The sequence below is a fragment of the Lygodium microphyllum genome, chromosome 23 (genome assembly GCF_053477565.2).
Source record: "Lygodium microphyllum isolate KBCC chromosome 23, Lygodium_microphyllum_v1.1.10, whole genome shotgun sequence".
NCBI classification, from domain to species: Eukaryota; Viridiplantae; Streptophyta; class Polypodiopsida; order Schizaeales; family Lygodiaceae; genus Lygodium; species Lygodium microphyllum.
This window is the reverse complement of record NC_141157.1, coordinates 9320011-9333847: the sequence shown is the minus strand read 5'-3', so window position 1 is coordinate 9333847 and position 13837 is coordinate 9320011. Positions and strand designations below refer to the sequence as shown.

Here is a 13837-nt window from a genome sequence, read left to right as displayed (position 1 = left end):
AATTTATACGGATCCTATCTTGAGCCGCATAGCAGTCAGTTAAGTGTGCCCATCGTTCTGACGCCAAGTCAAAATGCTGAAGTTAAGAATGAAACTCATGCAATAAGCCTTGTATTAGCTCGACAATAGCGGAGGCATTCTTAGCCTTCCACAAGCAGACAACCTTGTATGAAACAAGTGCAGGATCGGGTTGGGGTTCCAACCCCTGCACAAGATTCCATAGGTTCTAGGAGTCAAGTACATGTCTCATCAAATTCGACCAAGTGGTAAAGTTTGACGTGTTAAAACGAGTCTTATCATCGAAAGCATGCTTGATAGAAGATGAGATGGAACCATGAGATGTGGGATAAGTAGAATAAGATGGAGGTGGAGGGTAAGATGGTGGTGGTGGGTGTGTGATATGAAGAATGAGGGGGAAAAGGTGGATAGGCAGAAATATGTTGGGAGTGTCCAATGAGTGCCGATTGATGTGGAGGCACTGAAACATGAAGGTTTCCATAAGGTGCTGATGGAGGTGGAGGCACTAGGACACGAAAGCCCTGTTCAAAGCTTGGCTGGGGTAGAACAGCATGACCAGGAGGTCCACTAGGAAATGTCATAGAGGCAAGCTGTGGTACCAACTGATCCACACTTGAGAGAGATTTGGGGGGGAATACTCATGCTGCAGTGATCGCGAAAGTGTAGGAGAAGTAGGTGGAACACCACATGATGGAGGAAAGGATGAGGTCCTAAAGGCGGTGTCTATGTTTCCATAATTTCTTAGTGCGGTATGATGTGCAACATGAGGTGTTTGATAGGGAAATGTAAATGGTGTGAAGAAAAGTGGGGAAGCAGCAGAAGAATGTGGTGGGATGGGTGGATTTTGAATTTGTGGTGTGAAAGATGCAGATGCATTTTGTTCATTTTAACCATTTAATGATGATGATGATGCACCATGCAATGTAGAAATAGGAACACCAAATTCATTGTGATTTTGAGAAGTAAACTGAAAAGAAGGAAGGGTAGAATAAGAGGTACTTAGCTTTTTCGTATAATCCCCACGATGTGTGTTAACGTACAAGAATTGGTCCTCAAGAGAACCTTTTCCATAGTCAACTGATTGTACTCTATCTTCCTTATGATTTCTACCAGTATATTGCAAAGCAGAAGAGGTAAAAGACGAAGGAACAAAAGACGAATCTAAAGTACCTTGCACCGGAGTGGACAGAAGAGGATGAAAGAATGGAACATACTTCGGATCTCTTTCTCCAACAGGGAGCCCCATCCATGAGGGAGGTCTCGACGGCTTTGCAATATCATCAGATTTATGCACAACATTTGAAGAGAGAAATTCATGCATACCTTCATTGAGTAGCTTCTCCTGAAGGGCAATTCTTCGATCGAGCTTCTTAATCTTCTTTCGTCTAAAGTCCACAATCACATGATATTCTTTAGTGCAAAGCTTGTATAGCCTTTCTTCCCTGTTGTCAGAAGTGTATTTCATTATATCGGAACTTTGTGGAGCAAGTTGTTCTGCCCACTCTTGCTCGGTCCTCGGTATAGGTTGTTCTGGAGACTGAATTGGTATTGGTGTGTTTGAAGTCATTTGAATCTACTTTGGTTCTTGCTTCTTGTGGAGAGCTTTCAGATCAAAGGCCTAGGTTTCTCAAAGAGTATCAGGCTCTGATACCATGTAAAGAAATACTTTGATACAGAAACACAAATAACAATCGTACGACAAAGCATAGACTGATAAATAAACTTAGTTAGGGTTAGGGTAACTCAGAGACAATGAACATAGAAAATAACTGAAGTGATATAATAGCTGAATATACAATGCTCATGCAGCAAACACACTATGCAGTGAGTGAATATTGAACCTTGAACTTTTGTATCTCAAGGATCAAGGCAGGGGTAATGAGTTGGAGAGTGTGTCGTACTTTGAACAGATCCCGAATTGAAGTAAGGCAGCCTCCGGATGTTGAAGACCAGCAAACACAGCAGTGAGAAGTTGGATTTGATGTAGACGGCAATGAGGAGAGAGAAAGACTAAAAACACAGACTGTAGGAGAGAGAGACTAAAAACGCAGGCAAGACAGCGTGTAGGAGAGAGAAAGCTGCTAGGACAGCCTAGCGACAACCTGCAGAAGCTGAGGGATGGTTGGAGGAGAGAGAAAACTGCCAAACACAGGCTGTAGATGACGTGGCAGGCAGTACGGCAGCAGGTTTGTGCAAGAACAACAGTTGCCTGGTTGGGATCAGCTCCAAATTGCGAGAAGAGGGTTGGAAATTAGGCGCTAATTGATGTAGACAGCAATGGACAGGTTCGGCTGTGATGTTCTTCGCGAACGGGGTGTGGACAGCAAGTTGAAACACTTGAAATTTGCAAAAACGAGATTGAGGGCTCAATGGAGGGAAGCATATGTATTTATAGAAAGTTTGGGCCCTCCCAAGTGGGCTTATGCTTATGGGACACATAAATTCTCTAGGATTGCGTTTCTTTTTAAATAAACAAGGTTTCTTCATTAATTAAGCAAGTATTGGGATTGTTTAAATAAAGCTAATGCATTTTTAGCTCAACAACACCCTCTCTCAGATGATGGGTGATTTTGTATAATAACCACCAGAAGTGAACCATGGATAGCCAAGTAGTGAGTGGCCAACCCACCACCAAGATGCCTTGGAGAGAAGGTGATGTCAATGTCGATAGTAAGCTCTTGAAATAGAGAAGAATCATAGTGGTTCACAATTTATGTCAACAATGTCTTGTAGTAGCTGAAACCAACCTTCCTCCTCAGATAGGGTGGTAAATCCCTGATTACAACTTAATTACAACAGTAAACAATAAATGCAAATCTGAAAATACAAATTTACCCACTGATCTTGGACAATGCACACTCGATTGGCCCCAAAATTGATGCCCCTTTCGGTATTTCTTTAGCTTTATTGAAGAAAAAGTTGACTTACAATGGGATTCTCCCAATCCCTTTTAGTATTTCAACTCCCCTTGCTGTCCAAAGTGACCAGCAAGTCTTCAATCTATTTTGCCCCTTGATTTGGGCACTCAATTGGCCTTCACCTACTTCATAGACGATGGAAATGGAAAATGCCCCAAATTCAATTATTTGCTGGTCCCTCCACTTGAATAGGCTAATAACAGCTTAGCCCTGTTCAATCCAAGTCTTGGAGCTCCCAATTTTTGGCACGATTCTTGAGGCTGTTGCTAAACCCTAATTTCTGTTATATATTAGGGTTTACATTAGAGAAATCTGAAATTTCTCAGCCTTCAAGGGTCCAAATGTTGAGATCTTTGGAGCAAGACTGTGAAATGGCTGGAAGATGAGAGGGAAAGTTGTAGAGAGAGAAAATTCAGAGTTTTGTCATGAAGAATGACTAAAAATCAGTCAAGTACAGCTGCTGCCTTGCCACAACAGCATGTAGATGCAAAGAACTAAAGAAAATCAGTCATTCATTGCTGCTGCCCTGCCTCATCAGTCTGTAGATGTTGTCTCCTGTTGTTGATTGGTCTTCTTTTGCCCCTGGCTATCTCAAAAGGTCCTCCAATGGCTGCAAATCAGATCAACAGCCTCCCCTCTCCCTCTCTCTTGGAGGCTGAATTTATAGAAATGTCTCTCTCCAGCCTCTAAAGACGTTTTTGAATCTTGCATGGGCATTTTTCACTAGTGGCAGCCTTCTCAAATGGTTTTTTCAGCATTTTTCATAATTAAATATTAATTTTCAGCCTTAAAATATTAAAAATTAATCTAATAATTATTTCGGTGCCCAGAAAAATAATGTGACAGGCCAAGAATTAAATTGGCTAGGCAGCTTCCATTCTCGAGTGTCTCTGCGTCATCTTTGACTATTAGATTGGCGTTAGGTACCATTAAACGCCACTTCTCTAGTGTCACCAACTGACACTTATGGCCAAATGGATGACCTAGGCCAACAACTGGCACCAGTACCAAGTACTTGTGCGGCATAACTTATAGCAACTTTTGCCTTTGACATCCTGTGATTTCCTTGAGTCACAGACTTGTAAATTTACTCTAATCCCAGTTACACCTCAGACTGCCAAAGTGTCCCCTCATGCAAGCTCACACTAGGAGCCAATCGCGCTCTTTGTCAAATAAGTAGCTCAACATAAACTTGGATGTCAATCTCAACTTCAAGATTTGAACTTGCTAGACTTCGGTCGATGCGTCAAGGACGTCCCACTCTAGAACGTGTACTATTCTATACCTGTATAGATGAGGCACAATTGCCCCACCTCACCACCCTCTCCACTCCCTCTTTGGCAGTAGAGAGTTGTGAGGGATGTCTTGCATCACTTGTACTAGCAATGTGAAAGGGAGGCCCTTGCAACCATTGCTGGGACCACATAGCCAGAGCCTAAACCTAGGCCTAGAGAGGAGAAAGGCTTGCAAAGCGAGTTGTCACTCTTTGTTATTGTTCGCGTTTGCTCTTGCCCTAACCTAAAGTCGCTAATTTCTTGCAGCCCTTTCGGAGGTGTCTCTTCTTGCCACAATAATAGCAATTAGACTTCTTCTTCTTTTGCCATATGGCACCCCTCTCTGAAATTGGAACATTTGAAGCACCAAGAGATAGCATCCTCCCGGAGACTTGAAGTTGAATATAGCAAGTCTCCAACATAACACGTATAGATGAGTAAATAATGTTTGCATGCTGACCATCAGTAGGAGATGCCGGAGGAGCCGTGATGATGGAGAGAGAGAGAAGATGAAGAAAGACAAGGGATCTTTAGGGAGAAAAGTATGCCAAAAATATAGACTCACAAGGATTGCATGAGTTCAAAGCAATAAAGAAACACAGAGAGAAGATCAACAGGAACTAGAGTGTAGTGATGAGAACATGACAACTGGATGCACATGAACCCTCTCTAAAGCTGAGCAGTGTATCATAAAGTGAAAATATAGACCAAACACAGCCAAAAACAGCCCAAAACATTTTGGCCAGCCCTGTATAGAAGCGTAAAAGCAAAACACAAATGCTGATGACAAAACATAGTCAAGAACTGCAATAAATGCAGCTGACTTGCATGAAAACAGGTCGCGTCAGCCTGCTGTCCCCAAAATGCAGATGTGGAAGGGTCAATAACAGGTCCCTAATCTTGAAATAGCCTCAGAAAACTGTAAACGCAGATGGCAGACTGCAAAATGCTGAGAAAATAGCAGAAAAACAGGCCAAAAATTAGCAAAGAATGGTTGCTCAGCTGTAAATCAGTTACAGCAGTTAGAAACAGGTCCAATCAGCAGATGAAAAGTCAAAACTCAGACTTGAAACAGTGTAAAACGGCAGTAGGAATAATGATCTTGAAATTTGATACCATGTTAGAAGTGAATGCAGTGATGGAAGCGTGGAAAACTGTTGTAATAGATTGTTGAGCACAAGAGAGAAAGGAAAGAGGAACACTGCAAAAGAATAGAACACTGCACAGAGGACTCAGAAGCAAAGAGATGCTTAGGAAATGGAATCCATATACCAAGATATGAGACAATACAAATCCAATGTGAGTTAGTGGTCGTCAAGGCACTAGCATTGGCTCCCTCTCTCTACTAGAACTAGGAGGAGTTGAATGACAGATGATACAAATGACTGCAGAGGAGGAGTGCCTAATATATAAGCCAAAAAAATGCCATAAATGATGTCAAGTGGACTAGCAATAAATGCCCTAACCACCATGAAAATGACAAATATAAAATGCTTGAAATATCTAGATTGTGCCCAATCTCTTTGGCATGCACAGACTCACACATGAATTGACGTATCCACTAAAAACTTGGACCTCTGATTGATGAGCTTTTACCATGTCAATACCATCCTTGGCATGTTGTAGTTCTTTGGTAGATCTTCCTCTCTCAGTGTTAGTTATAAATCTCATGTAATTTCTTTCAAAATTTGATGGTTGTTACTTTGGGGTTGAGGGCTATCCACCCTATTGGATCACCAAATCTAATGTGAATATGATATTAGCCTTGGAATTACATTCATTATCTTTATGGATTGCTCATTAGTGTATTAGAATGAGGTACTATGCAATTCTTTATACTAATTGGAGGATTTGTACATGTATGTGAAGAACTGTCGATAATAGCTTGACTGTGTGTGAGCAAGGGCGACGAGTTGACGGGCTACTTCCATTGTGTCCCTTCTTGCCCCAAGTCAAAGATTTTAGCCCGCAGAACTTTACAAGTCGTGGGAAATAGAGCCCCTTGCCTCGAAACACTACTGCCTCACCTCTCATTCCCCCTTTCAACCATGAAAGATTGTAGTGCAATCAACCTTCAGTGTCAAAGCTGAAGTTGTCATAGGGAGTTAAATTTTTGAGATGCTTTAATCTTGCTAGTAATATTTGATTAATTTAATAATCAATGTGCAAGGTTGCAAAGCATATGTGATGCACATGGTAGTTATTTCATGGTAATAGGCCAAGGACCTTGAGAAAGCAGTGGATGCCAAAGGCAAAGGTTGCGACGAGCTATGCTAGTTGGATCATGGATGTCAGTTGGCGTTAGTTTTGGCCCTAGGACAATTAATTGACCATTAAGTGTCAGTGGTGACACTAGAAAATAATTAATTAATGGGAGTCTAAGTGTCAATTGATGCTGGGGACCACTTGGGGTTGCAAATGACCTAGCCAATCTAATTGTGGATGGGCACATTTAATTTTGGGCATGGTTAGAAGGGTTGAAATTAATGTTCAAAATGAATTTTGGGCATGGTCAAGAGGGTTGAAATTAATGTTCAGAATTAATTCATTGGCTGGAAATTGTTGGAAACTGAGATTAGAAGGCTGTTGCATGGCAAAAACACTCATGCAATGGGGGAGAAGGCTTTTTGGGGCTGGGAGAGAGTCATTTAGTCTATCTAAGCTGTGGTAGAGAGGAAGGAAGTGCTGCTGGTCTGATTCTAAAGTAGAATTCAGCCATTGGAGGCAGGCGACAGCTGCCAGGAGGCCCTAGCAGGCGGGGGACTGCATTTAATGCAGCAAGGACAGCATGCGGCATCGTTGATCAGGCGACACTATTTTGGGGGCCTCAAGATAGTAGGTGACAGCTCCATTTGCTGATTTGTCAAGGCAACAGTCAGTTTTGGGCATTTCTTGTGAAGAATCTCTGATTTCTCTCTCATCTCAGAATTTTCTCACCTTCTCTAGCTTGTGCTCAGCCGTTCTCAACAAATCTCAGCCATTTTTTTTATTAGATCTCGGTCAGATTTGGTGGACAGCGCTGAGAATTGTGCTGTGTATACCAAGGGGCTTTTGGATCAGGAGAGGAGATTATGAAATCTCAACTTGTATTCCGTTCTTTAGCAATTCAAGTTAAAAAAATATGGCAAGGGGCATCAGTTTTGGGGCCCACAGGGTGTCCAATGTCCAAGATTATGATGGTAATGTGTACATTTCACTTTATGTTCATTTATTAATTGTTGTAATTAAGTGCTTGATTAAGCTTTACCACCCCTCTCCAAGAAGGAAGGTTGGTTTCAAAAGCTTCTCTCTCTCTCTCTCTCTCTCCCTCTCAAAGGCAACTTCCACTGTCTAGTGTCAACCAATGTTTTGAAATTTGAAATTGGGAGCTTTGTTGTATTTAAAAAGTAGTAAGTTTTAACAATTATTTTCTCAATGTCAATTGGCAAGGTCTTCATCTAACATTGATGATGTCACCTATATTAAATTTGTGTCAAGTTTTGAACATGGAAAGAAAGTGCAAAACTGAATGAGACCGTGTGAGTATTGCAAAATAAATGGAAAAGGGCAAAATATATGCAATTGCATGCATTGTGGATATACTTGGCATGGTGATCCACCATGCATAAGGGCACACATTTTGACTTTGATAGGTCTTAGTATTGAAAAATGTGATGCAATACCACAAAGTGCTAAGGATATGTGTCATGGATTATATGTGGCTCTTGACAAGGCTCCATGGTAAACATTGATGCATGTATGTCAGATTTGCGAGATGCTTCTCATGTCGGTGGCAATGTAGATGTATAAAATATAGCAAGCAAGTATTGGATAGTCTAGGCAGCCTAGCTCTCAAGATCATGATGCATAGAGAAGAAGTGTTCAAGTCATATCACTTTTTTGAGAGACATTTGCTAAATTTGTGATAAGTTATAGTCGATAGGTGTGGACGAGTGTATTGAGAAACCACTTCTTCAGTTCACATACTTCATTTAGGGTTTCACACTGACAGCCCCAAAAAGAGCTAGTGTACACATTTTGGCCACTTTTTCAGTGGGTGCCCACATAGTGGTGCGCCACCCTAGATAGCTTATGCTTATAAATAGGCAGTCACTTGATTCATTCTTCACACTCTTTAGTCATTCTTCACTCCTCTTCCTCTATCATTAGACAAACATCCCTTCTCTCACCAGCCCCTTCCTTTGCCCTTACACTCCTTCAGGAGGACATTGCGGTTCGTGGCTTGTGGTTGCCTTCACCCTCCCTCTTTTGCTTCAGGCACCCTGTTTCATCTTCAGGTCTTGCATTTGGAGCATTTTTCACTTGGCGTCATTATCATCTGCTTGGTGTCAGTACCCTTGTCCATTAGGCTCTATCTTCACCTGCGTTTTTCAATTTGGAGGTCTTCTGCTTGTCTGGCGTCATCATCTCCAACTTGGCGTTAGCATACTAGCCTTTGGCAATAGTCTCCATCACTAAGCATCAGTGATTTCATCACTGGTCTATTACAGGGGTTGCTGGGACTTGCGTTTTTGTAGCTTGGCTCCTCCTCCATCACCTGGTATCACTCATCTGTCACAAAAACTGCTAGGACCTGCGTTTATGTTGCTTGGCTCGTCCTCCATCATTTGGCGTCAACATTTGGGTTGCTCTTCTTACGTTTGATAGCTCCAACATTTTGGGATTTGTGTTTTGCTACCCATGTCACTCCCCGGCATCAAAGGTCTGCGATTCGTTTCCTTGACATCTGGCCATCATCTTCCACATCTTAGATAGTATTAGAGGATTGTGGTTCCCTCCCTCGACAGTTGTCCTTCACCTTCGAGTGATTACTTCGATAGCCACTGCTCGGAGGACTGTGTTTCACTCCCTTCATTGTGCAAATTTGCATAGGTGTTGCTACTTGATTCAAACAAGACGATGTAATTATCTTTTGAGCTTCGGCTTGATTGTATCAGCTTTTCTTCTCATAGCATGATTCAATGCATTATCATCGTGTTCTTGTGTTTCCGAGTTTCTCTTTTCTCTTAATGTTTGCCATATGCACTCTGTGTTACTCCCTGTAAACCCTACTATCTCTCTGCATTGTTGCTTATTTTGACATGGTATCACAACATACCTATTATTTTGACATGGTATTAGAGTGCAGGAGCTTAGAGAGCTAAAGTCCCTATTCATCAGAGAAGGCAAAGACTGGTTGTAGGTTCGGCATCATTTGCTGATTTTCCCCTTCAGTTCTGCTGCATCACCAGGAGATAGAGATACCCTTCTCTTCCTCTTCCACCCCCCATCTTTTACAGGCTGACACTCCTGTGCTATGGCTTCTCCACAGGTAGATGGATAGACCATTGGATGCTCCTCTTTTGGCATCATCGAAACCCCCACCACTGCTTGTCGCCATGGACCTTTGCTCCCTACCTTGCCGGAGTATATGCGTCTACCCCAAGGTACTCTTGTGCCATCTCTCCCTTTTGGGTCACATAATTTATTCTGCATCAAATTTTAGGTTTTTATGCTCAAGGCAATAAGACACATCCAATGTGCACTAAGCCCTTTTAAGCCAGAGGAGGATCGACTAATACCACGGCCTCCTCGCGATTGCCGCAATGCGCCACAAAGGTTGCTTCTACTTCTTTTAGGGTTTCAAGAATGCCACCTTGACAACTTGTGGTTTTGTAGTTGGCTCCACCAAGAGATAGTGATTGTTGGATATTGTCTCCTCAGCAGTCCGCTCCTTCGAGAGAGAGTGATTGTTTGACACCCTCCATTTCTTTGGCTCCGTCATTCTCTCCATTGAGAGATAATGACTATTGCCCACACTTGGCTTAGCTGGAGCCTCCTTTTCCCCACCCTTTACTACTTAGGTTCGAGTGGCCAAGGTTGGGAGTTTGATTCTGTAGATAACTTTTTGGGCACGACGGGCGACACTTTCTTCATCATTAGATCTATGAGTTTTTAGATTCCCTCTCTCTCATAGAGGGGGATTCAGAGGGGGCTATACTCTCTTTGTCCTTATAGGGGGCTTCTACTTGTTCGTCTTGAGGGGGCCCTTGCACTTCCACCCTCCGGGTGGGGGGGGGGGACCTCCTCATCATGAATTCTATCACCCACCATTTTCTCTTTTGGGATGGTTGTCTTCGAGCAATCATTTCACCTATTGATATCTAGGATCTTCAAAGACTACCTAGATCGGGGCCTTGGAGGTTCAACCATGACTTAGTGATGAGACCCATCTCCATTACATGCCTTACAGAGCATGCTTTATGGAGGAGGGGTGTACTTTTTGGTTGGATAGCGGTGTAAATTTTAGCATTTGAGAAGTTGAAGGGAAAGTTGATTGTATGGTACAATGTGATACATGTCCCATGGGGTAACAACATTGGGGCTGTTTTAATGCGAGAGGGGTATATGGATGCCTATGAGAGTTGTATATTGCATGGTGCTGAAGGAAAATCGCAGGTTTGTAAAAAAAGAATTAATTTGTGTAATTCATGCACTCTCTATGTGAAAACACTATCTTTTAGGGGCAGAGTTCACTGTGCAGACCGACTATCAAAGATGAAGTTATGTGAAAAGCTTATGACATATGAAGGCAGAAAATCAGAAAACGCAGACAGCTGAGAGAAAACCCAGACAACAGGGGCTGAAAATTCAGGCCATTTGCAGCAGGGACAGGTTGCCTAGGCTGCATTAGACAGTAGGAAGCTGATCAGCAAAAACAGATTTGTGTGAGGGCAAAGTGTCCCAACACCCAGAGCTTGAACACTGACATCTACTACCATGTTAGACATGGGTGCAGTGATGGAAGCATAGAAGACTGCTGTAATAGACTGCACAACACAAGAGAATACCGAAAACTGAAGATAATAAGAGAATTTGCAAAGGGAGAACCTAAAGATATGCTTGGGAAATGGAACCCATATACCAAATACGAGACAATTGCCTACAACAGTGAGTCATTGACTATGTGGGCATTGGCATCAGCTCCTCTCCAACAAGGCCTGCATTAGAACGTGCAAGTGATGTAGGAAGATTGTGGAGGAGGAAGCTTGATTATATAGGGAAAAAATATGCCATAAATGTGATCAGGGCAGCTAGCATTAAATGCTGGTCTGCCAACAATAAAATATAAAATCACCATAATGATGGCACATTAGAAATATACCTAAAATCACTACAATACTTGGCCCACTAAGCCACATGTCCAAACTCATGAGCTGACAAGATTGCTGACAATATTGTCTAGGTGGCACCATGCTGCATGCGCATTCTCATCATGTAGCATTCAGGAACGCATCTCATTGTGCAAAGCACCCTTGAGCCAGCTCTAGATTGCTACTGGTGATTGGCTGCCGTCATCTTTAGCAATTACATTGTTGCATTTACCAGTTCCAGCCCCAAAGATTGCTATGTTTTGGTTTCCAGCTTGCTGCCCTTTCATTTTCAGCATCATCTCAGCTTGGACTGGTGGTTACAACACTCCGGATTTGTCACCAATGGACGCCACTCTCCGATTACTACTTTAACCCCCATGTGTGTTTCAGTGTTTGTGTGTTTCCGTCGTGGTCCTACACTCCACAACAGGGGTTGGAGAAATCAGAGGAGGAATTACAATGTGCTAATAATTCACAAATCATGCGGCAGGTCACAACCATTCCTACAACTCTATCTGGGTCTCTAGCTGTGATCAATGTTAAACTTGATGATTTCACCCACGGTTCAAAAATAGGGCACATACAACAAGTCAAGTGTGCACTTCTGGTGAATGTGTTCTCGTGAGCATCTGCTAATAGCATGTAGAATTATTCCTGCAGTTGCACTTAATAAAGAAAATGCAGGGATTCATCTCTCTTTCATTTCTCTTCCACAAGTACATTCGTGTTTTGCACCTTTGCTAAATATGCATACACTGAGTATGCATCTACCAGTGATTCCCAACTAGTTATGTCATGAATGACTTGTCCTGCATGAGATATTTCACTATCAGTAACTTTTCTCTTTTCAATTGCATGCAAATCATGTGTCCATATTGTAGCCTCCTTCGGACCAATCATCACTTGGCTAGCCATTCTATCTAATTGTAGACTAAAAGTAGAAGCATGTGCAGCCGCATAAGCATTTCGAACAACCAATTCTTCCAACAACTTTTGCATATCTCCCTTTTCAAAATTCAAAGCAAGAGGCAAATCCGTTTCTTGTGTATGGATCCAAAACTCTGCCCCATTTCTGAAATTGGCCGAACCTGTGAAATTGAGTTTTTTTGCTGTTTTTGTTTTCTGTGTTTCTAAAACTTTGTGGTGCTATGCAAGGGTCTTAATGCTATTCTTACTAGCTTCTTGCATTAGCAGTTGTATGACAGTCTGCGTGTGCATCGAAGAGCTTGAACCTCTAACCACCTGGTTCAGGCACTCTATCCAATTGAGCTATCAGTGCTAAAAAAATGTAACTTGACATGGCTTTTTCCATAGGAAAGCTCATAAAATATCCAGTGTATTTAACCATATCTTCTTCTTGGTGTAAGGTTTCAAGGGGTTGATGACATTGTTTAATGTAGAATGGCAAAGGCACCTCTTATTTTCTTAAATATCCTTGACTTCGCATCCATGTTCTGGTTGTGCTTCTGTGGTTAACTCACAGCCCATTTATCTTGCTATCTGCCATCACTAACAATCTTCTCTCATTTGATATGTATGAATGAGTTTACTCGTGTTAGAAAAGGAGAGAGGTGTGTGTGAGAGATACCGTTGAGAGCAAAGCATATTTGTGGCATGGTTTTGGCTGTCTTTGTGGACTAAATGTGCTGTGAAATATTGATGGTGGAACAGGGACTGTACCTCGGACATTGACCAAAGAATGGCAAGAAGAAACTTCGAGGAAGTTTGATGAGGGTTGGCCACGTGTAGCAGGGCCACCGGTTGTTATCAATCCTATAAGCAGACAGAATTACAGAGTGATGCAGAAAGATGACTAAAATCTGATGAAGCATGGAGTGCAAAGATCATAAGTCGACAGTTTTCTTGTTTAGATTTTCAGAAAGTAGTAGTCTAGATCCTGTTGATGTTCAATAATGGTGATTCAAAGTCCTATTATGATGTTTGCTTCATACGTTAGGGTATTATTGCACAATATAGTTGGTCAACCGTTAACATGGTATTCTCAGTCCATGACTCCATAATCAAAGAATTTGTCTTTCTTGCCACCCCTGAGGTCATCATAATTTATCATGAAACTTCTGTTTATGTCTTCCATGCCAAAGGGGCCACAGGAGGGTCTTTTCATAGAAAGCAGATTCTTAATTGGGTATTTAATGTGGGTCCTTTTAAATTGCTCTAATAGCTTAAATGATTATTTGTGCCTTGGTTCCTTCATGATAGTGGCAGATTTGCAGCAGGCCTACAAATGATAGGGAGAAATAGAGTGGGGAAGATGTTTCATGAGGGACTTTCCATAGAATGCAATGCTGAAAAATCCCTGAGCTCAAGTATGTCTTAAATAAGTACAACAGGCTTTGCAAATGGTACTTGTAAAGCTGTAGTATTATTTATAAGTATCAGTAGCACCCTTGGTTTTGGCGTACAGAAATCTGTTGGCTGATAATCCCATGGAATCTGATCCTAAATTATAATGGTCCTAGGCGGTCTCTAACTC

The 13837-nt window shown here is 42.0% G+C and overlaps 1 protein-coding gene across 1 annotated transcript in view; it reads left to right on the top strand.

Moving 5' to 3' along the window:
* The window catches only part of LOC148015866 (uncharacterized), a 40192-nt gene extending 26764 nt beyond the window's left edge, over positions 1-13428 (top strand). Inside the window, exon 2 of the mRNA XM_087664642.1 lies at positions 13015-13428. Coding sequence (XP_087520768.1) covers positions 13015-13160 — 146 coding nt within the window. The 3' untranslated portion in view covers positions 13161-13428. The remainder of the gene's footprint in view (positions 1-13014) is intronic.
* The last annotated feature ends 409 nt before the right edge of the window (positions 13429-13837 follow it).